Here is a 24,650-nt window from a genome sequence, read left to right as displayed (position 1 = left end):
TTCATTGTATTTGAAAAAGATTCAAATTCATGTTTCTTGAATCTTTAACATTGAATTACAAAACTATTGATATCAAATAAAAAACCTCTATCGAGGTGAAGAACGAGTGACGAAACCTACATTTGAAACACAAAATTTCTGATATCAATTTTGTGACGAAAATAGTTGGTAGATATATTTTCTGTGTACTGTGAATATAAACTTAATATACATTTGTATATTCGGAACGTTGCTTCATTGCCTCAGCATTAACTCAAAGTAAAAAGGAGAGAATTTCAGCATCTTCATCTTCTTTCGATTTCACTAATAAAATAATTATTTTATTTTCATACTTTTCCTACGAACAACGAACGAACAAACGAACGAACACCTTACGAACAACGAACGAACAATCCGAACATTTTATTTTCTACGAACGAACGAACGAACAAAATAAAAATATTTTTTGCCTACGAACGAACGAACGAATTTATCCATTGAGCCAAACAGAATACATGTGAAACAGCAACGCATTCAAGACATTTGTAAGTAAATTTCGGATGAGGGTTATCTGCTTCGCCTATTTCCAGATCATTTTGGCAGATTAGACAATTTCCTTGGTTTTCTTCATATTGTTCTTCCATTTTTGTGTTTAAAAAAAAAAAGATTGAACGAAAAACTTTTAAAATCAACTTTTCACTAATTTTCTATTATAAACGTGATATCACAAATGTCATTTGCATATTCAGTGTATTGTTGTTGCTTTATGGCAATTTTTTTTTTCATTTGTATCCTGAAAAGTAATATATTCAATTTACTCAAATTTAAAATTAATTGCAATGACAAAACACCTAGGGGGAATTATCTATATGTTTATACGGTTTATACGCAAGTATTTTTTACTGAATATACTACAAATAGATGAAGACATCGCAAGTATGCCGCATATACGCTGCATATTTGCGTATAAACCACATATATACGAAGTTATTTGCAAATATTATTTGCAAATATTCTTCCGTATATGCGGTTTATATTCTTATACGCAGCATATTCGTAACTTATTTTATTCGAAATTTTCCCCTAGCAAAACACTTACTTTGCAATCAATTGCTTTCCTCTTAGAACTCTTGCATGGGCTCGTTGTCTGATTAACCATATTTCGGCGTATATAGCTTGACATGATTCGTCAAGAAATTTGCGTTCGGCAACTGGAATTTTTTTTCGTATTCGTCCAAAGATTCATTTTGAAAATGATCATTCTTAAAATCATCACGTTCACTTTTCGCATCATTTTCAGATGTTGATCTCATCCACTTCCAACATATTGAGAGTTGATTTTTTCCATTGATCAGCATTAAAATTTTCTGATTGATCGATATATTTCGACTCCATATTGATAATATTGTTTGATTTAGATTATATTGTAAAATAATGTGAATTTCGTACGTAGTTGATGAGAAGAAAATACGACTTTTATGAATTGTTTACAATAACAAAGGAAAACAAATATGTCATATGTCAGATAATTTTCTTTCTCATGTCCACTGTAGCGCTTGTGTTGGGTCATACTGCCATCTATAGGTGAAAGTTTGAATACACATTTGTGAATACACAAATTGGTAGGTATCTACTATGCACAAAAAACAGGAAATTACGACCAAATATGGAAAATCACAAAATATGCAAAAAAAATTTCAAGTAAAATGCAATTAAGAAAACATACTTTTATCCAATGAGAGGATGTGAAGACTTCAAGTCTCTTTGAGCCGACGGTGGCGCACCGAATTTCAAAGGGGACGTCAATGTAATTTTACAACTCGAATCGAAATTTGCTGTCATTTCCTCCCATTGCTATTATCAATTAAAATCCATTATTATATAAAATAAACTGCGATAGGCTCTAAGCTTGATAGATAAACCTAATAACTAGCAAGGCATTTTTCGTTCAGCCTTCAATCGAATGAAGCATAATAAGAATCAAAATTAAAGACAAATACATATTTTTTATGGGTTCATTTATTTTGTCTTCTTTTTTATTAGTTCTTAGTAATGATTCTTATGACGCGACCTCATGAATTTGGTGAATCAATTGGTAAAACTTATTCAACTAATAGTCTCTTTTGGAAAATATGCCTCAGAGATGTCAAAAATGGTAAATCTAATTCGTTGTTGGTTGATTTTATATTAAATCTACCAAAATTGAATACCACATTTTTTCTCTCTGTGTAGCATCTATGATTTGTTCAAATAAGAAAGGTTTACCAATTCAATTTTATTCGTCATATTTTTCTAGGGGTCCCGATCAATTGAAAATGCTGAACTATATAATGACTGAAGTTGAACGTAACTCAGATGTGTGTATAATCCAGAAATAAGACCTTTATTTGATTTTTTTGTAACCACATTGTTAAAATTGCGTTAATTTGTACATTTCAGTTCAATGTGCTGAAGAATTTACAAAATTTTACAAACAATCCAAAGATTGTCAAGCCAATTGATCTCAATGCAATCAAGAAGAACCTTGTGGACCAGAAGTACGCCACGTTGTATTCGTTTCTCGTTGATATATATGATTTTTTTGAAGAATTGAATTATTTTTTCATTTTCAAAAATTTTCACAGACAGACATCCCTCATTATCCCGATGGGCCAGAGAATTATTCATATTTTGTTAAGATGAAGTGGAAGCAATTTCCAGTTGTATGATTTGTTATGAAAATAAACGTTTGAAACCACACGAATGGCACACAATTGCTTGCAATAAAAAGCATTTGTTGCTCTGGGCAAAGATACCATCCAGAGCTACGGTTTCCATAAACTTTTGGCCCATTAAAAAAGGTTTTAAGTATTGGCCAGCTAAGTTCATCTCCAGCCAACCGGCTAAGCCTATGAAGAGACAAAATGCGAATTCCCCTCATCTGTGCCATCTTGTATTCCACAGTTGAACTCAATTTAGTTACAATGAATTGAATCGAAAAAGAGAAAAAAACAACAACAGTAACATGGCTACATAGATCTGTTGACCAGTGAGATACGTATAACAATGGAATGAAAGAATGAAGAAAGCGTATATGTGTATGTATGCATCAGCACGCATAGATGTACAGCTCTGTGTGGCCGTGCTATTGTTGTTGTTTTTTCTCTTTTTCATTTCAATGCTACAGAATTAAATTCAGTTTTTCGATCTAATTCGAACTAATGTGAGATGGCGCTGATCAGCTGCGTTCGCATAAAAAAGTTCCCAATCTCATATACGTCAACCCCGCTTGTCTCCAGCACAGCCAATTGGGACAAAATCAAAGTTATTTTCTTTGATGATGAGAAATTTGTCAATATTTCACCGAAAAATTGCCAACTGTATACAACCAAAATGTCAGAAACTATCAATGAAAGACGTAATCAGAAAGACAAAATCAATCCAGTTTTAGAGGTAAGTTCTTATGACCTGTGACTGTTTAATTAAACTAAAATGTTGAATTTCATAGAATTAAAAATCATTCTATTTGCAGGATCTGAAACAGTATGCAGCGAACATTGAAAGGAAGTTCAATTGTCGTTTTGTAGACACATTGCCATGCACACCATTTGATTTGGATCGTATTGATGAACACATGAATGCCATGTTTCCGGGCTACAACGATAGTTTGCCAATAGTTGATACAACACAGAAGAATCTCGCAAGCATACAAGATGAAGAAAATGATACATATTTCGGATGACAGCGACGAAATTCCAGCGAAAAAACAAGTGAAGTGGATTGCTTTCAACAGTTGCTAGATCTGCAAGGTAAAATGAAGTCAAAATTTGATGTTCAACAGAATGAACTAAACACCTTGAATGATCGAATCCGTTTACTAAATCACGAGATTGAGCAGAAGAATGGTGAACTGAATCAGTCCATTGAATTGGAATTGTCTGCAAAATCAAAATATGAAGTATGTCTACTCAATGTTAAAACACAAGAACAAATGCTCACTGAACATCAAATAAAGATCACTGACTTGATGACGCAAATTGAAGAATAGTAAATAAAATGTAAAAAAATTGAGAGTTAAAATCAATAAAGTAAACTTTCGTTTCCACAATCTATTGTTCCTTTTTACTTCAATTAATTGATTTGATTACGCAATTTTTTCAAATCCGCAATGAACTCACTCATAGCTCATGAACGTGCTCATCATATGAACATCATCGTAGCATAACTCTAACCACAAACTGTTAACTGTCAATGGCTGGTTGTATGTTCAATCGCACTGCTACACATTTGTTGAAAAACTCGTAATTTTTGTCAAGAAAATCATCCTGTTTAAACATGTCAACAAAAACTCGAACTAGAGGTGCCAAAAAGGGCAAGGTAAGTATTTATCGTCACAGATCGTGGAAAATAACAATTTAGTATGTTTAATGTGGACTTTTTTTTATCGTGGATTCTCTAGAATGGTCACGATAAATATTGTTGGACTTGCCATACTGGACAAACAGAAATCCAGTGTTGTACCTGTTTTCGATCATTCCACCAAACGTGCATGGACCCTGATCTGGACAACGTTGGCGTAACAAAATCGAAAATATGTTCGGTATGCATTATGATGCGCAAATCGAAGGATGCCGTCAAGTAAGTCTCATTCGCATCAACCACTTGTTTGAATGACAAAGACTAATATTTAAATTCTATTCGGTATATTTTTCTAGCAATCGACAGCAATTGAAATTGTTAAAGTATGTAATAACTGATGTGATGCGCAATCCAAACGTGAGTGTAACCAATAATACCCTTTCCATACTGGGTGTGCGGGGTGCGGGCAAGATCTGTTTTTGTTTTGACATCTAGTTGATATGGTCATTTTTCCGTTTCAGTTCCTTAAACTAAAGAATTCCGCCGGTTGGCAAAAGGCATCTAAAGAGATCTTGGTGCCGATTGATCTCAGTAAAATCAATAACGATGTCAAATGCCAACGGTATAGCAAATTTTTCATTATATGTTTCCGATTGTTTTTTGATTACTAGTCGATTACTTTAAATTAATTCTATTCTTTTCTTTTGTGATTCTCCCCTTAGGTATAGCAGTATCTATGCGTTCATCGTAGATGTAAAGTGCCTTTATCACAACTGTGCCTGTGCCATATACTCAGGTGAGCTACACCCCTATTTCAGAAAGGTGTGATGAAATTGATGGAATTTTTTTAAATTCACAGAAAATCCCAATTTTGCGCAAGAGGCCTACGATTTATTGAAATTCTGTACTCAAGAAACAGAAGCAATTTCCAGCTGCACGATTTGTTATGAAAACAAACGTTTGAAGCCAATGGAATGGCGCACAATTGCTTGCAATAAACAACATTTGTTGCTATGGGCAAAGTTACCAGTCAGAGCTACGCGTTCGTTAAACTTTTGGCCAATCGAAAAAGGGTTTAAGTATTGGCCAGCCAAGTTTATCTCCGGCACAGCTAATCGGGGCGAAATCAAAGTCATTTTCTTTGACGATGACAAATTTGTCAATATTTCACAAGAAAACTGTCAACTGTATACAACCGACACAATCAACGAGGCCCAACAAATGGATGGTTCATGGATGGCTGCAGCCATTGAGGTAAATCTAACGTCTATTGAGCAGTGATCATTGTTTAGCTAAGCTTGGAGATGGACCTTTGATTCTAATCATTTTATTTGCAGGAGCTGAAACAGTATGCAGCGAACGTTCAAAGGAAGTTCAATTGCCGTTTTGTGGACACATTGCCATGCACACCATTTGATTTGGATCGTATTAAGGAACACACGAAGGCCATGTTTTCGGGTTATGACAACAGCTTGCCGACGCATAATAATTTCATCCGCATCCAAGATGAAGAAAGTACCTCATATGGTGGCCGCATTGATAATATTGGCATCGATGAAAATCCAGCTAAAAAGCGGCGGATTGACAATGACCGTACGCAAATACAAAACGAAATCATTCAAGATGTCCCCGATGAAGACTGTGCCGATAATAATACTGGCATCGATGAAATTTCAGCTAAAAAGCAGCGGAACGACCATGAAAATGATACATTAAACGAATTCAGACAGGTGGTGAGTTTGTTGAGTAGTACATTACTGCCAAAATTCGAGGTTCAACAAAATGAATGGAACGCCTTAAAAGGTCAATACGCTAATAGTCAAAGATTAAACAAGGAGTTGAACGAACGTTTGAAGGCCGTAATTTCTGAGCGCAACCAATTAAAAATGAATGCAAGCATTGCACCTGGATTAACTATGATAAAAGACGCGTATGACACGGACTTTCCTAATAAATTGATGTCGTTGACTGAAGAAAGCGGCTCTCTGCATCGCGGGATTGAACAAAAAAATGATGCCATTGAACACGACCAGAAAAAATTACAACAAAATTTGTCTAAATTGGAAAGAAAAAACAACGATTTGCAGAGGAAATTGCTTGAACGAAATACAACGGTCGAGATCATGAAAACTCTACAGAGTTCGGAAGCCAAACGAACAATGGACGTTGTGAAAAACGATCATGCCAGAGAAATGAAAAAACTGAATCAATCACTCAAACAATTACATGCCGAAAATCAAACCTTGATGGTACAAATTGAAGTCATGAATTCCGAACATTCGGATACGAAAAATGAACTGGTCAAAGCAAATGAGAAGATTGCCACGTTGAAGAGAAATCATAAAAATTCAGCGGAACAATTGCGCGAAAATCTTGAAATTGGTCACCGGAAAATGATGAAAAAATTTCAAGAAAAATTGGAAAAAGAACATCAATCACAGATAGACGAGATTCGCGAACAACATCAAAAGAATCTGCGCGACGAAGTTGAACGTGCCATTGATGATTATAAGAAGCAAGCAAAGACATCTTTCACTGACAATGAATAAGGCGAAATATCACACATTTGGAGTGAAAAGCCGTGCTTTTTTCTGAATTCTATTTAGTATAGTTTGATATTACATGGAAGAATTATGTATTTGAAACGAATCACAAATAATAATAAAACTTTATTCAAATCAATTTTTGTTGTATTTACTAAATACCATTTAGAAACAACTTTATGATAAAAAATACGAAGATTGAATTTGTTCGCAAAAATTTCTAGCAAAAAATGTCAAAATGTTTATCTTGAGTGGTTTTCAACACACTCTACATTGATTTACAACGTATTCACTCCATCTAGACTTCTATTACACTAATTCAATCATCAATCGATTGAAAATTTAAATTTTACATTTTTCCATAAAGCTGTTAATTCAAATAGATAAAAGAGTCATTTTTGTTTTAAAAATTCCTTATTAAGTGATTGTAATTTCTCTAAATGATGAGTTTTGTGATAGAAATCATTATAGAAATCCAAACATTTGTATCAGTTTGGCCCGAAAAAAGCATCTTTGTGAATCAAGAATGTTATTTTCGGTCTCATGTTTCGCGCCAAATTCACATCCACAACGAACGCACCCTTGACACATAGCTCACGGCGTCTATTGATTGATTTGTCTTAAATTGGGCGTCACTTAACCTTAATTCATGTGACACGTCACAAATAATACGAAAAAGTTCCCGAATAATCTCGATTATGGCGAAAAATATCATTCTGAAACGTTTGAGCATGGAATCAACAAGTGAAACACAAGTAAGTACCAATTATTCCAATCAGAATTTATTTCCAGTATGAATGTTTGAGTGTTAAATACCGCATCTCTAATTGGACTTTTCATTCGATAGGATCAACGTGATCAGTACTGTTGGATTTGCCATGAAAAGTGCACGAAAATCTGTTCAGTTGGTTGTCCCACGTGCATTCGATCATTTCATCCAAAGTGCTTGAAACCGATGACAAATCATCGATGGAATGTCGGAAGTAATTGTATTGTTTGCACAGTTGACGAAGCATCAACCAATGCCTGCTTTGGAGGACGTGAACTGCTTTGAATAGAGAGTGTACTTTATGGTCAGTGTCAGAAAGGTCGGGAAGATCTACCCACAAATATAGCACAGACTCATATTGTCACCGCGTAAAAATCATGTGACAGTCAAAAGTGGCGACTACTCATTCAACGCAATTCACAAATCCTGCCAGTCGTTCCTCTGCTTGTAATAATTCCGAAAATTCGCTTTGATTGTTCATCAATTTTCAGGCAAGACATCCTCGATTTGCTCAAGTACACTATGGCCAATGTTTTGAAAAAGCCAAAGGTAAGTTCGATTATCAATCATATCGCGACTTCAATTATTGTTCGATTAAAAAAAACTTCCTTAAAAGGCACATTCAACATCTTTTGTGACTCTCTATTCACACCTTTGTACATATCTTTTCAGTTTCGTGTTTTCAAAAATATGGACTCAAGTTACAACGCCACCGCTGTGAATCCAATTGACTTGGACACAATTGCCGACAACATCGATGGTCAACGATATGCAAGTTTTTTCGCATTCCTCATAGATATCGAATGTATTTTGCATAATTGTTGCATTTGTTACGGCGGTATGCAATAAATTGGGTGATATCTATCAATGATGCTGACTAAATAGTGTTTTTTTATTCAATTACAGGACGTCATGAGCGCACCAAAGCCGCCCGATCATTGTTTGAGTTCTGCACTCTCGAAACTCAGGCCATTTCCAGCTGTTCAGATTGCTACAAAAGCAAACATATGTACCCGAATGACTGGCGCACAAGAGCCTGTGCGGTGCCTCATCTTCTACTGTGAGTACCATCGAAATTTGGAATTGTCTCTGGACTAAAATAATTTTCATTGTCGTTACGCCGCTTTAGCTGGGTGAAGCTGAATCGTTCATTGGATTTTTGGCCCGTGAGAAAGGGTTTCGTATATTGGCCGGCGAAATTGGTGTCTATCGGTAGTAATGAAAGCACAATCATTTTATTCGGTCATCCGGAATTTGTCAACGTTGATAGCCGCAGTATTTCAAAAAGCACCATTTATTCGACCGAAACACCGAATATGAGATCGGATGAAAGTGATCCTCATTGGAGGTGAGATATTTTTTCATTCACCTAAGACATACACATCTCCCTGTTATTATACACACTGCCAGTGTTATTTGGTGCTGAAAATGGCTCAAAGAGACACTTGTATCAATCAAGCTGTGAGCGATAACATTTCCAATGAGCATGGTTTATTTATTATTGTTTAATTCATTCTCAGCGGCCAATCAAAGTGTGTTAAAAAATGTCTCTTTTCCCACAGGAGATCGATTTGTACCGAAAATCCATCGAAGAAAAATTTGGTCGTTCATGTTTTAATTCAAAATCAATACCATTCAAATCAACATACTTATCTGGTCATATGAAGCAAATGTTTCCAGACTACGTGTCATCCGACGGATCGACCCAAAGCACCTGTTTCGAGGCTACTGATGATAAGCCCCCGGTGAAAAAACGACGTTATTCCCGACATGCAAAAAATGACGTGCAAAGCAAGCACCAGAGTGCCCATGAAGACAACACAACGACACTCTTTCAACATGACCACCACTATCCAAGAGCCAGCCCAAGTATAAATGATTCAGGTATCGATGATCTCATCGAATCACACATGGAATCATCCACGCGTTGTGACACAACCAAATCGCAGATCTTTCGGTCCCAAATTGCCGACAGTATTAAATTTATCCAGAACAGTGCGATGAATTTCGAAAATGCCATCAAATTGAAATTGGAATCGCTGCAAACCGAGTTGAAAAAGACAAAAGAGACTCTTGCCGGTTGCCAATCTAAGAAAAAGAAATTATCAGCACAATTACATACCGTTGTTTCCGAAATGAATCTAGAAATTGTGGACACAAAAAATGCGCTGATTGAAACAAAGCACGATCATGCCAACGAAATTGAGGAACTGAATAAGAAACATGAAGATGAGAAAAATGAGTGGCATGCACAGCGTCAAGTATTGATCAAAACGAAACGCCAACATGAAGCATTGATGAATAACGCACGAAAGGCCATCGAAAAACTGAATGAAAAAGTGAAACACATGGACAAGGTAATTCAGGCACTCACAGAGGAAAACAACGACATTAAAGCACAATTGGAAAATGGGATGGGGCCAAGGGACGGAGACATTTGAAAGAGTACAAGAAATCCGACGTGAAAGCGGAATTTGGTATACAGGTTTTTTATATTTTTTATATTCGAGAAACAAATTTGATGAACTAATTTTTTCTTTTTGGTTTTTCTCTGTAGGACGGATCAAAACCTATAGCAAAACGAACTAAACAATCCAAATCAATCCTCTATTATTAATTCATATTTTCCACGTTCAAAGCCAAAGCTTTTTTTAATTGAACGACCCAAAGTATGCAAGGAACCGAAGCATCTAAACATTTGAATTCAAAGAATATTCTTTTTATATGAAAAAACATGTTTTGTAATTCTTTAAAACTCTTTTTATCCAATTAAATTCGAAAGCCGAGATAGCGATTTTTTTTAATTTATTCCTTCTTCAGAACTCTCAATCTGATATTTCTTTATTATGCCGAAACAAATGATATTCTGTAAAAGGTGTAATCCAGTAGTTTACATAATGTATTTTTGGGATCCATGGCTTGTACTTTTTTACGATAAAAAAATCTGTAAGTTTAACTCTTCCGCACTGTTTCCAAATTTCTTTCTTTACCGAACTGAAATTTATTTCCCGAAAAACATTGAGCCACATTTTAATAACGTATTTTTGATCGAATCATGTTGGAATTCGTGATTGGATATTCATTTGCGTCATGCTAAAGCGGAATTTACTAGAATAATCGGCAACAACAACATCGACAATGCATCGACATTGATTTTGATGATCATATATGTTGCATAATCACACAGGGGGGGGGGGTCAAATTGACTTTGGTCTCGAGGGGGGGAGGGGGGTATTTATATGGAAAACTAAAATAACAATTTTGCATGAGGAAAACAAATAGACTTGTGTGTTGGCATGCGAAGCGAGTTTGACTTCAAAATCAGTGTATTTTTGCTATTGTTTATACCAATGCACGACGATAATGACAGTTCGGCAACGCTCTATTAGAGATTAGTACCGCTGGCAACCGCAGAACTATATAGAATCATATGGAGTCATTTGGTGGCGCTGGCAAGCAATTTTGCCTTATCTTCATGCTTTGGTTTATACATTTATATTGCAAATCTGAGAAAAAAATTCTCAGAGGGGGTAAATCTCCTAAAAATTTACCCTAAAAATTTAACCGGAAAACCCCCCCAGCGCGCATGTGTGTGCATAATTGTTGATTTCATGTGAAAATTAGACATTATGCATTAGACATTATTGCGAAAATATGTATCAATGTAAAGATCAATTATCGCGTCATTGAACTTGAAACGAACCGAATATTGATCTTGCGAGCGTATTTTACAATATCTTATGAAAAAAATATCCAATTACTCAACAAGTAACGATTGATGCTATTTTTCTTCTATTTCCAGGTGACTCGTGTGGGTGACCAGAGACCATTTACATTATCTATAAAAGCCAACATTTACTGACGGTATGGATACAACGAACGGTCGTCGTTGGTTATGTATATTGTTGTTGTTTTGCACTGAACATATATTGCACTTGAACAGCAATTTAAATTAGCAACATGCCAGAATTAAAATTTACAAATGGTAATTGGTTGAAATTTCGGTTTGATTTCATCCGATTGGATTTTCATCCATTTTTATACATTTTCAGGTGATACCGTTTTAGCCTACGATGGCGCAGCGTGGTATGAGGCAACAATATTGCAGAACAGCGGTTATCAAATCGGCGAAGAAATCGAATATTTCGTCCACTACCTCGGATGGAGCGATAGGTAAGTATTAATCGACGACACCTATTGACCCCTGTTGAGTCATTTTTATTTGGCATAAATGTTTTGCAATCATTTTCCATTCATAGATTTGACGAGTGGCTGACGGAAGAGAGTTTACAACAATTACTACTGGATAATAACTAGAATGTAGAGATCGACCAGAAATTGCCTAATGGTGGGCATTTTTTTATTCGATTCATTTATTCGATTTTTCATATTCATCGAGTAATTTTTATGGATTTTTAGGTTATAACATTCTTTGTTCAGTTTTCATTTCGGTCAGTTATTTCCTTCAGATGAAATGCAATCCATACTGTGATTTGAATTTCTTCTGAATAGACCATCTATCGGAAATGTCTCCTTCATGGTCCGCGATAAGTGTGAAAAACGGCACTTTGTATGAAAATCGTTAAACGTACTAAACGTTAAACTTTCTGTCGGCAGTGTAGATCGCCATTAATTCGTATACAAAATATATGCAAATAATGCAACAAATATTAAACTCACCAATCTTAAAGAACGATTTTTCTTTATTTATTTAACTAAAATGCAAGACTTATACTAATTGTAATACATTTTTCATACGAGATATAAAAAGTGAAAATAATTCGATTTTTGTTATTGAAAAAAAAAAATCGCATAGAAAAACGCTATTTCAACATTTTGGGGCGATTGCAATACTTTACTGCACAGTGTGCACACAGTGGGTGTGCGGAAAAGTAAAAATGTGCGATTGGTTCGTTATGAAAAATATTTTTGAAAATTTTCGTGATTTTTCGTCATTCTTCCAGACATATTTTTCCAATGTGAATTGAAGCCATATATGAATTTTCCATACCATAAATTAAATCTTTTTTATTTAAATGAGAATTGAATTAAAAAGTCATGTTTTGCGTGCGTTCATTCATCGATGATGTTTTTTCTATCATACATTCTGAATTTGACAGTCGCAATACACCTAACCACACATACGTGTGACTTCATGGTGAATGCTCTATTTTGTTGCGAACTTTTCTCGATTAATTAATCTAATTGCTTTGGTTTGTGCATGATAATCAAAGAATGGAAAATAAATTGGCACAGACAGTAAGATCATCAGAAAGTTTGGTAAGTCGCTCGATATGGTAGAGATTCGATTGAAAGAAAAACCATTTTTGTTAATCATCGTACAAGGCCTCGCAATTTTTGGCTTTACAGGATGTTCGTGATAAGTTTTGCTACTATTGCCATGAAAAAAGCCTAAAAATCAGCTGTTCCAAATGTTTCCGCTCGTACCATGATAAGTGTTTGAAGGTCAATGCCAAGAACTGCCGCATCAATACATCGACCAATACGATTGAATGTGCGATTTGCAGCGCTTTGGAAATGGAAGCGGCCACCAGCCATGGACAGTGAGTAAAGAGAGAATGTTAGGTGAGGAGAACAGTGTCTGTTAACTAATTTATTTGCAGACAAGAGTCGTTGGATTTGCTGAAGTACACAATGGCCAAGGTTTTGAGCGTGTCCGACGTGAGTTGTTTTTGTTTTAATACGAATGTTTGCAATTTGCATGTGGCTAGTATTGGCATTGTGAAGAAGATCCGAACCAAAAAGCTGTTTCGGCAACATGCACAGCAGTTGCATTGACGCCAACTGATTTTTACTGTGCAAGTCGATCAATGTAGCAAGTTTGGTGTCGCTGAAGCATGTTTAAAGTCACGGTCGATGTAATATTCACCAGTGAAAGCAAGATTATTGCTGCAACACCTAGTGTTAACTAGCAGCTGGCCAGTTGTTTCGCAACACGAAATATTGCCATATTTTAAATTTTCTGTATATTCTACGTTGTTTTCACGTTGCTCTTTTCTACTATTTCAGTTCAAAGTGCTGCAATACATGGTTGATTGGAAGAAGCAATCGAAACACCACAACGCTGTCGTCAATCCGATCGATTTAGCCGTATGTAAAAAGGTTGATGGCCGTATCTACGATAGTTTCTATGCGTTCACCAATGACTTGCAAAACATCTTCCACAATTGCTTCGTTTACTACAGCGGTGAGTATGGCATTTTATACCTTCTATGCTTGAAATTGTCTCTAGACTAAAATCATTGTTCGTTTTCAATAGAGCGTCATGAATTCACCGAAAACGCCAAAAAATTGCTGGAATTTGGCCAATCTGAAGTCAATTCGATTTTAAGCTGTGCCGAATGCTATCGCAACAAGTACACTCGTCCGGATAAATGGCGCACAATGGCATGTGGCAAGCCTCATCTTCTACTGTGAGTGTGATATTTTAGTACCTTCAAAGCAGAGTATTGTTCAGCGCTGCTGCCATCCACAGCATACTAAAATATCTTGCTGAGAATGCGTCGTCCGTCGCATGCGAAGGTACGTAGCAGTTTTTACATCACAGTGAACAAGAATGTATGCATTGTTCTCTTCACGATTATGTGACTCAAAACATTCAAACGATTGATTAGAGAACAATGCATGTATTGTTGTTCGCTGTGATGTATAAACTGCTACGTACCTTCACATGCGACAGACGACGCATTCTCAGCAAGATATTTTAATATGCTGTAGATGGCAGCAGCGCTGAGCAAAACTCTGCTTCTAAGTTTGAAGTTGTTTCTAGACTAAAATCATTGTCGTTACGCCGCTTTAGCTGGGCCAAGTTGAATCGATCCACTGATTTTTGGCCGGCTAAGAAGGGCTATTCGCATTGGCCAGCCAAGCTGATATCGGTCTTTGAGAACGACATCAAAGTGGTATTTTTCGATCACACCGAATTTAATGTGATCCCATCGAAGCAATGCTCACTTTACTCGATTGACGTTCCAAGTTTGTCAAACATCAATGTTGACGCGGACGATATCAAAGCGGCTCTGCAGGTAACAGTTGAACTGGAATTGGTCATTGTTGTTGAAGGATTTTTTTTTAAATTCTTTCATGTCTGTTCTCTTATTAGGAGCTGGAATTGTATGCGGCCAACGTGAAGAAAAAGCATGGCGAAGTCAATAAGAGATTGCCTCATACTCGATTCGATAACAATAAATTTGACGATCATCACAAGGCTATGTTCCCCAATTACAATGAAAATCACTTCGTAGCAACGACATCGGGGGACAGCGTTGATGAACCGGTCATTGCAAAGAAGCGTCCACGGATCGCCATCGACGCCCTAACAACATCTGATGTTGAAACAACACCGACATCAGCCTCTGATGTTGAAACCCCACCGGTCCCTGAATCGTCACTCGACGGGGACTCATTGATTTGGGGGCACTTGCACTGTAAACAATTGCTTGAAGAAAGTGTAAAAACCATGAGCACCGATATGCTGTCAATAATTGACAATAGCCTGACCAAGCTTCTCAATGTCAACAAACAAAAGTTATCAGAATCGTCACAGGCGATTCGGGCAGCTGCTCATTTGGCTAAAAATAACGAACTAATTGAACAATTAAAGGCTATAAGATTGGATCGGGACAATTTAAGGCGGTTGTTAATCAAAGCAAATGAACAGCTTAGAGAAACACAACCCAAACAGCAGCATGGTGAAAAGAACGGTCAATTTGTTGATCAAATTGAAAAGGATTTGAATGAGGCCAATCGCTTGGTGGCCAAAATGATAACCGATAAAGACGCTGCACTGACCGATGCCAAATTAGAGCACGAACATCAAATGGATGAGCTAAAAATAAAATTCCGGGCCCAACACTGTGCAGCAGTGTTGAAAACTGAATTGAAATTTGAAAAAGAACGAAATCGTATTGTGAACGATTTGCGGAAGAGCCATCGAATTGAATTGGATTTGGAAAAGAAATGGGCAATCGATGAAATTGATAAAATGACAAGGGAACACAATGAAATCGTGACAGAAATGAAACGACAAATTCAAGCTGCGGCTGATGAGAAGGCCAGTCTTGAAAATAAGTACCAAGGCATTGTGGTTGGCATCAAAAATACCGAACGTGCACGATTGTTGGACGAAAACCGAGGAAGGATCTATTGCATCTGCGGAAAAGTGTTCAACCACAAGTTTTTTTGCAGCACAGAATGCGTTAAGATGTGGTAAGTTCAGACAAGCTTAGTTGGAGGTGAATGTTTTTTTATCAATTTTGATGCATTTTACAGGAACATCTACAAGGCCCAGAACAAAGTAACCAAACCAGATGAATAGAATGACGGCAACGACATTCATATAACAATTCCAAATTTGAATGGCCAAAGCCCATTTTTTAGATTTTCAACAGACATTAGGTTTGAGCTATGGATATAGCGGCCGCTATTTCATAGCTGCTATTCATAGGCGCTATTTATCTCGTTTTAATGCATTTATGCATATTGTGCGTTATTTTCTACATCTCTCTCGTACTCACATTCAAATGTACAAAAGAATAGTAGGCTATGATATTCCTACTCGGTGTTACACACAGCACACGAATTAAATAGCGCCTATGAATAGCACCTATAAAATAGCAGCCGCTATATGCATAGCTCGAGCCTAATGTCTGATTTTCAATCATCCTCAAATTAAGCTGATGGAAAACAAAATCATTTTTTATTTAAAACAGAGCGTAAAAAAAGCTACAGAAAATCGTCACAAAATCACCAAACAATAGTCAACTTTAATTCAGAAATAGAGAATTCTGGTTCTGACTAACTAACTGAATCCGATTTATTTTAATTTAAAAAAATAACAAAATTTGTATCCATACAATTTTGACAGACAAAACAAAAAAATTACGCTCTACGATTTAATACATGTAGCTTTTAAGTTTTATATATTCAAAATACCCAATGTCAAAAGAACGACGCCGTCGGCAGTGGTATATCTATATCAGACGCTCATTCAAAATATCTCACATATTGATGTGAGAGTCGGTGTATTGACCATGTTCACTCATATCGATATTGCGAAACGAGAGCGACTCCCCATGTAGAATCAGTAAATATTTACTTCATCTTTCGCAACCGCATCTTAATTAATTTGATTTTTTTTTTACAAAAAATATAAAGCAAATACAATTCTACGAATACATTGTATTCTCATTTGCATGAAATCTACAATGAACAATGTATGAGACATACAACAATATAAATATCAGATTTTAAACAATAAACACAGCCAAATAGCGCTGATTTATGCACCAAGTCAAATGTATCGCGATTTATTTGCTATTTTCATTCATTCTACATTGAGAAATCTTTTGCATAGAAATCAATTTGTTTAGACGTTTGGAAATTGCGCGCAATTTTTTGAATGAGTGTGAATATCATCGGTGTCATAAGGCTGAATTGAACTTATTCTCTGTTGTATTCAAAATTTGCTTCACCAATAAACCCTAGCGATATTTGTAAAAGCAATTTGTTATTTACATAAAATCATTGAATTTCTGTTTACATCAGATCACTTTGAAGGCGACAATTTGAAATTGTTCACACTTTATTTCAGAAGAGGAAAAGAAATTCGTGTATTTTTCAAAAGATTATTTTAAATCAATTCAAAATACCTTTCCTATACTAGTGGTGCGGAAAAGTAAAAATTTGACATCAATTATTTACAATTTAAAAGAAATTGAATCAACGACCAGAATTTCGAATAAGTGACTTCAAGAATTTTTCATTAAACTAATCCACTTATTTAAAGGGCATCTCTGAAGCATCGTGACAGAATTAGCGTCTTTAACCTCAACATAATTTTGCGCGTCCATGTGTTGCTTTTTGTTCGTATTAATTTTTAACCAATTAAATTATTTTTAAACAAAAATTTTCATACTATTTGCTGTTTGACATGGATTCCAAAAATTTTACGCTCGATGAACACAAATTTAATGTTCAATCTGTAAGTATTGAAGTGATTTTTAAGTAGAAGCAATGAGACCAATTTAAGGTCAGACATGTAATAATCATGAGATCAATTTCTTCAAATTAAATTTTTTCCATTCCTGAAAATAATCATTTTCTCTCAAATATCGCCAGGGTGTGAAGGAAGAAAAAAGGTTCGATCAGTATCAGTTCGATACAATGCAACGCAATCCATTTGTGCCAAGACGATCCAATGTTATGGCAGCAACTCAGCTGTGCGGCAATTCTATGGGATCAGTCCAAATAAAGCGTGAATACGATGAAGTATGCAAGATTGAAGAGAAGAGAATCAAATATAATGCAAACGTTGAATTGAATACTCAATTCATGGCTCAAGGCAATGGAATTGTCGAAATGAATACTCCATCATTGCCGATGCCAATCAACCCATTGGCTTCTTATGACGAAAACCCACGTATAGATCAAAATCAAACGAAATCAAGCGAAATTACCGTCGATATCCTGTCATCGCTTGAAGATAATGTTGGAGCATTGATTGCCAGCAGCAAATCAACGTGTGATGCGTTGAACGCCGAATTGCAAGCAATGAAAGAAAAGTACGAAAACGGAAATCCAGTTAATCATGCCAAAAATGACGAATTGGCCGCTCAATTGAAGGCCATGCGTCTTGAAGCCGAAAGCGTATGTCTCGGGAAAATGGAACGAATGAAAGAACAATTCCAAGCCGACTTTCACAAGAAGCTGTGGGATTATCAAGAAAAAACTGAAAAAGAACATAATCGCCGAGTGGCTGAATTGCAGTGTAATCATGTGATCGAGATTGAAAATGGAAAAGAACAATTCAACGCACAAATGGAACGCTTGAAAATGGAGCATGCCGAGCAAATTGCCGAGATGGAACGTGATATGCAAGATTTGATCCTAAAAAAAGACACGATTGAAGGTGAACTGACCGATAAATACAAAAAGATCGTGATCGGTATTCGAAGAACGGCCGCAGCGGAACGGGCACAACTCGAGGAAAAATCCAAAGCAACAATGCGGTGCATTTGCTGCGGTGAAGATGGCAAAGAAAATCTCGTGTGCAGCAAACCATGCGCACAAATGTGGTGAGTTACAGTAATTTTTGGGCAGGAAAAAGGAGAATTGCTTGCATAGAATTCACAATGAGAAGACACTTTGTAATCTTGACGATTCCAACATAATTAAAAATTCTTTTGTTTTTTTTTTCGTCACAGGAATGCATGGAAGAACATGGCAGACGACCAATAATTGACTTGGCATTGCTCCAGTTTTACAATCATATAATACATCAATAAAACTGCATTAATTTTAACACAATCATTCAAATGATAATTTTGAAAAAACGATAGTATCTTAAGAAAAAAATGTCAAATTTAGATAAATTCCATGAACTTAATGACAAAATTAAAGAACTTTATGACTAAATTTAAGTTTAGCTGAAAAACTCTGCCGATTTCTCCAAATATATGACTTGACTATTGTTCAAAAATTTGTTTTTCGGGCAACAAAATTCCTCAAAAAGAATCTTCTCTTTGCCTCAATCAAATAATTTATATTGCAGAATATTGTCCGGTCTCATCCACATTTTAATAAATCGAAGTTTTTTTGATCCAAATAGCTAAAATAGGTACACTAAAATAGGCACACTACTGATCTGCACTGTCTTTTAAAGGTGAAAATGTGCTAATTATTTGTTCTATTGACTCTTCTTGAAATTCTCTCGTTTATTGGGTCCATTTAATGTAACTGTTGATAGTACTTAATGACCATTTCTTTTCTTTCAAACTTTCTTCCATGCGTATCGCTTCTACTCAAAAAAGGTTCACATTTCATATAATTAGGTTGAATTGAAATCGATTTTTTCTGAGAAATTTGCATGTGATTACCATGTATTGACACCAAAATAAACTAGCATTGTATTATGGACCTTTTTATGTTTAGCAGGTAGAAACCGTCTTAAGAAAAGCAGCAAGATAAAAAAAGGGGATAGAAAACAAAGTTCATTTCTCGGACAAACTAATGACTAAAAAAAACTAATGATAATGACAGTAAAAAAATATGACTCACAGACTATAAAAGGACCAAAAACAGCTTCTTACCATCAGTACAATGGGTTTAACATCTCTGAATCTCTGCTCTGAAGTGTTTAAAATCTCTGAATTTTCATCGAAAATTTGAAAAAAATAAAATTTGAAATAATCTATTAATTGAAATTTTTCAAGCTATAGAGAAGGAAGGAAACTTAGTTCGATTTCAAGTCAGTTTTTACAGTGAAAAATAATAAATTCATAAAGTTATTTTGTGCTAAATTCAACATTACACTATCATCAATAACGTTGATATTTTGTAATTGACTGAGTTCCATCAAATCGACGAATTTAATTTCAATTTCGATCCGTGGACATTATTAACAACAGAGTCATCAAAAATTGTATTCAGGATGAATAAAGCAAAGCGGCGAAAGATATGTAAAAGAAATCAAATCACAAGTAAAATGTCAAAAACCGAGTTTTGTGCATTGAACGACGATTGTATTCTCCAAATTCTTGATTGGTTGACGATTAAAGAACTGGTCAACATAAAAATGACATGCAAACGATTTTCTATACTTGCCAATCAACATTTCCATCGAACATATAAAGATAAAAAGCTTGAAATGTCCAAATTTGGTGAAAATCTTAAAGTTGAAGTTTGTGACACAAAATTTCAAACTTTCAAATTTTGCATGTCAAAAATAGTCTCTTCATACGCTGAAATTGAGACATTTAAACAGATTGGAGAGAAAATGAATGGAAATGTGAAAATGATTCAATTCGGGAGCCATGAACATCAGGCAAAAATGAACGCAATCCATTGCAGCTACGCAAAAGATGTGTTGCAAAATGTTGAAATCGTTGATTTAGTTAATTGTTCTTCAATTAATAATTTGTTGAAATATTGTACAAAAGTGGAGTACCTTAGTTTGCATAAAATAGGATCTGAAGAATTTTCACATACATATCCAACGTTGAAGCAATTAGAATGGAAACAAAATAATTGGAATCCAAAGGATATTCCGATTGCTCTGAAGGAGCTCTTTATGAGAAATCCAAATATTCGAGCATTTTCTGCTAATTTTTGTCCTGCAATTACAACGACGAACTGGCTTCTTGAAACCGGCATTAATTTAGATGATTTGGTGTTGAGAATATCAAGGATGAGAAAGGGCAACAATGTGGGAAAGATCATCGAAAATCTACACTCAATTCATAAAAATCGACAGATTAAAATATTACATTTGCACATTTTTGATAAGGACTTTTTCTTCCATCCAAAGTTTCCAGAGATTGAGTTTGTAGAAAGCATTCACATAGAGTTTTATGAAAACAGCTATCGCGAAACAACAGTCGATGTGCTTAGCCGCATGCCAAATCTAAAATATCTTTATTATAATAATATTCTCAGTGATCATCAGATTCAATGTTTGGCAGACAAATTGCCAGAATTGGAAGAATTCCGCACAGTATTTGTTCATTCGATCGATGGGCTCATTCCATTTGTGAGACATTCACCAAAACTGAAAATTATTTATGTACAGTGGTGTAATGCTTCACTTATCAAATATATAACGTCTACACTACAATCGTTGGATAAAGAACGTCGCAAAGTGAAGAACGCATGTAAATTGACCATTTACGTGGAAGAAGACTGGTATTTGCAAGTGAAATGCAATTCGTCGACAAACAGTTACGGTTTAGTGGAGATCAAGCGCAACGATTCTTATCCGCTTTCGAAGCATCCGATGCGACCAAAATTGTATTTTTAATAAATGTAATTCATCGTTTTGTTTTGAATTTTCGTAGATGTAAAAGGCCATCGGGTAGTCGAAACAAATTATTTTTGAAAGAATAAAATGGATTAAAAACATGTTACTCCAATTAAGAAATGTTTTAATAAAAGTTACTCCCGCTTTAACATATACAAAGCTTTGTGTTTGATTTATTTTCTTATGAATAAAACTCTATTTATTACGACTTTTTGTGTTTTCGATTTTCAGGCTTATTCATTGGCAGAATACAAAAAGAAAAATATTCGTTTTTTCACGAAATTTCACTCATTCCATCAAAATGATAAATCATGTTTGTTCGCAGACAAATATTTGATGGATACACATCTCAAATGTGTTTAAATATTCATTACTTTCCAGTCAAAAAAAATCAGCACAAACATTTGGCAATGCCAATATTCGACTGCAGGTACAAATAGCTAAGAACTTGACCGATATTTGTTATTAGTGTTTTCAAAGAATGAAGCAAACAAGTCAAAAGACAAAATTGGAATGTATTGTTTATAGAATGACCTTTGTCGTTTGTTCTTAAATATTGATTCTGGGTACCTTAAAAACCTGAATATAAACATGATTTAAGAATAATCCAATACATTCATTTGAAAATCTCGAACAGGTACAAATTATCAATGAATTCGACATTATTATTTTACTTTTCCGCACACACCTAGGGTATAAGGTAAAGTATTGGAATCGGTCGAAAAATTAACACCCATCAAAAATGTGTTTTCTATGTGTTTTGGGGCCAGGGAATACGAATCTAGCGTTTTTTGTATGTCCGAATGTATGTGCGTACCCTGTACCATGTACGCAAAAATTTGTTAATACGATAACTTTCAAACAAGAAAAGTAATTCAAAAACTGACTTCACAGGATGATTGGGGGTCCCGAGGAATAGAAATCATTAGATTTTGAGCGATTTTGGTTGATGGAAAAAAATGTCATGCTTACAGATTTACATTTTGCAGTAACACATTACAATTGTAACAAAGCATTACAGTAACGTCATTACGATTGTAACGTTAGATTCTAGCATTACCAGTAATAGCTATTGCTATTCTTATAACATTACGGGCAATGCTTCGTTACAATAATAATGTGATACTCAACGCTGCCGCTAATGTCAAAACTCTAACATTAATAATAAGACTTTTCAATACAACTTAAAGTTGGAAATATATTTACAATAGATGGCGCCTTTGTCTTCTCTAAGCTCATCATTGATATTGCTCATCAACCCAATCAATTTCAATGCTGAGCTTAGAGCAGACACAAACTCCATCTATTGTAAAAATATTTTCAACTTAAAGTTGTGTTGAAAAGTCTCAATATTAATGATAGATTTTTAACGACACGGATAACACATTGTTATTGTAACAAGACATCGGTATTAGCTATTGAAATTGTAATGTTAGATGTTAGTATTACATTAATAGCTATTATAATTTTATTAACTATTACAGACGTTTATGTTAATGTAATGGTTAGTAACATTACAATTTCAATGCTGGTAAATCTGTAGTCATGCTTGGAGTGATACCTATGAAAAAGAGTCTAATTTTCGTCCAAAAGTCATACTATATGTAGACCTAAACAGTAAACACTCAAAAATATGTATTGGGGGGTTTTTTGGCACGAGAAAACCGAATCCGTGGTTAGTTTTGAGATACAATTATTTTTTGGTACAGTTTCCTTGAAAAAATCACAAAAAATTGAATTTTTGTATGGGAGCCATGCCTGTATGCTACTTTAATGACGTGAAACTTTGCACAGACTATTTTTTACCCAAAAAAATAACATTCTGAAAGTTTGAAGAGATTTCAATTAAAATTAGGGGTACCTCCCATACAAAATTAAACGAATATTTTGTATGGGAGATACCCTTAATTTTGGTTGAAATTTCTCCAAACCCTTCGAATGTTATTTTTTTGTCTCGAACTTTCGCCACTTGAAAGGCTTGAAAAATCGAACAAATATTATTTTGAACTTTCTTAATAGAATACGCAACTACCACCGTGCGGAAAAGTTCGTCTTACTCCCGTAAGACTCTTTATTTCTACGTAAAATTAAAATGGCAGTCGAACAGTCGAAAGAAAATAGTCGTGCCCAACAAAAAGATTATTAAAAAATTAATAAAATAGATTTAAATATATATCTACAATTTATTGTTCAAAATAGAAAAAAATCTACTCTAGTTTTAACATACAAAGCATCTTTTCCTATAAATATATATTCAAACTTCGATTCATTGAAACATTATTCATTTTTTATTCATTTCCCCTTAGTTACTAGCTGAAAAGAACAAGCAAAATATTTTAGTTCACATTTAATTCATTTTTCGCTATTAACACGGGAAGTTTGTTTGAAAAACATGGATGGCGAAACATGTAAGTCCTAATTTCCGTTGCATTTCAGGGCTATTCCGTATGATGAAAAATCGTAAAAATGAAAAAAGATGTTAATTTTTACTTTTCTGCGCATACCACTGTGTGCACTGTGCAGTGGTTAAACCTAAAAAATGAAACCACCTCAAAACATGTTTGCATATATGTTAAAAAACATGATTAGAGGAGATTTTGGGGCACATTAATGTACTTTGCTGTGTAGGGCATATGTCATGTCCACAATCATTTTTGTTTGGACGAAAACTCAACCCACAGCAAAAATATTCAAAATTTGACTTCAAGGGATCATTGGGGATTGTTGCAAAATAATAATAAAGAATAAACTAAAAAAATAGTACTAATACAATAAACAAAAGATATTAAAACGATTTTAAACTAAGTTAGAATAATGAGTGGCGTCTTGAGTCTTATTGCTGTAAAAAAGACATTTACATTCCACTATGCACGTCTACTGAAAGGCTGAAGAAAAGACGAAATCTGAATGATGTGATGCATAGGTGTTGGCATGGGTTCCTAGGGTTCGGATCACCATCCCCTCAAAATATTTTTCGATGAAAATGTTCTCGATTTGCGATGGAAATTCCAAAAAAATATCATAGTTGTGATATGATGTCAAACCATTTGGAATTCGAATTCAAAACATTTCGCTGCAGTATAGATGAACGGCAATATATCCTAATTTTGACGCGATTTTTGGCCAGTGCGACAATCGAGTTATAGTCTCTCAAATCAAACGAATTGCGTTTACCGCAGCGAAAGCTCAATTCTATTAAACTTGT

The 24,650-nt window shown here is 35.0% G+C and overlaps 4 protein-coding genes across 6 annotated transcripts; all 4 read left to right on the top strand.

Moving 5' to 3' along the window:
- The first annotated feature begins 4,211 nt into the window (after window positions 1–4,211).
- On the top strand, window positions 4,212–6,999 carry LOC116350349 (zinc finger MYND domain-containing protein 11-like). Its single transcript, XM_031782116.1, has 7 exons — window positions 4,212–4,335; window positions 4,418–4,596; window positions 4,674–4,734; window positions 4,839–4,939; window positions 5,040–5,113; window positions 5,177–5,571; window positions 5,655–6,999. Exons 1-7 carry the CDS (start codon window positions 4,294–4,296, stop codon window positions 6,864–6,866), a joined length of 2,064 nt encoding a protein of 687 aa, XP_031637976.1. The 5' UTR covers window positions 4,212–4,293; the 3' UTR covers window positions 6,867–6,999.
- A 513-nt stretch (window positions 7,000–7,512) lies between these two features.
- LOC116350379 (zinc finger MYND domain-containing protein 11-like) lies at window positions 7,513–10,319 on the top strand. 2 transcript variants are annotated; one of them, XM_031782162.1, is made up of 8 exons: window positions 7,513–7,615; window positions 7,708–7,843; window positions 8,121–8,178; window positions 8,302–8,467; window positions 8,536–8,689; window positions 8,759–8,977; window positions 9,192–10,106; window positions 10,187–10,319. In XM_031782162.1, exons 2-7 carry the CDS (start codon window positions 7,830–7,832, stop codon window positions 9,292–9,294), a joined length of 714 nt encoding a protein of 237 aa, XP_031638022.1. In that variant the 5' UTR covers window positions 7,513–7,615; window positions 7,708–7,829; the 3' UTR covers window positions 9,295–10,106; window positions 10,187–10,319. The 2 variants fall into 2 exon arrangements, with proteins under 2 accessions (XP_031638022.1, XP_031638023.1); XM_031782163.1 differs by having other exon boundaries at window positions 7,708–7,933.
- A 2,466-nt stretch (window positions 10,320–12,785) lies between these two features.
- On the top strand, window positions 12,786–17,066 carry LOC116350352 (zinc finger MYND domain-containing protein 11-like). 2 transcript variants are annotated; one of them, XM_031782121.1, is made up of 9 exons: window positions 12,786–12,909; window positions 13,000–13,193; window positions 13,254–13,311; window positions 13,660–13,837; window positions 13,910–14,063; window positions 14,420–14,675; window positions 14,753–15,858; window positions 15,922–16,028; window positions 16,301–17,066. In XM_031782121.1, exons 1-8 carry the CDS (start codon window positions 12,865–12,867, stop codon window positions 15,965–15,967), a joined length of 2,037 nt encoding a protein of 678 aa, XP_031637981.1. In that variant the 5' UTR covers window positions 12,786–12,864; the 3' UTR covers window positions 15,968–16,028; window positions 16,301–17,066. The 2 variants fall into 2 exon arrangements, with proteins under 2 accessions (XP_031637981.1, XP_031637982.1); XM_031782122.1 differs by having other exon boundaries at window positions 14,450–14,675; window positions 16,301–17,064.
- Window positions 17,067–17,523: 457 nt separating this feature from the next.
- LOC116350416 lies at window positions 17,524–18,972 on the top strand. Its single transcript, XM_031782210.1, has 3 exons — window positions 17,524–17,632; window positions 17,770–18,725; window positions 18,855–18,972. The coding sequence occupies exons 1-3, from the start codon at window positions 17,582–17,584 to the stop codon at window positions 18,886–18,888; spliced, it is 1,041 nt and encodes a 346-aa protein (XP_031638070.1). The 5' UTR covers window positions 17,524–17,581; the 3' UTR covers window positions 18,889–18,972.
- The last annotated feature ends 5,678 nt before the right edge of the window (window positions 18,973–24,650 follow it).

This window comes from Contarinia nasturtii, unplaced genomic scaffold (assembly GCF_009176525.2).
Source record: "Contarinia nasturtii isolate CC-2019 unplaced genomic scaffold, AAFC_CNas_1.1 Cnas_scaffold_4084, whole genome shotgun sequence".
Taxonomy (NCBI): Eukaryota; Metazoa; Arthropoda; class Insecta; order Diptera; family Cecidomyiidae; genus Contarinia; species Contarinia nasturtii.
This window is presented reverse-complemented; position numbering and strand designations above follow the sequence as displayed.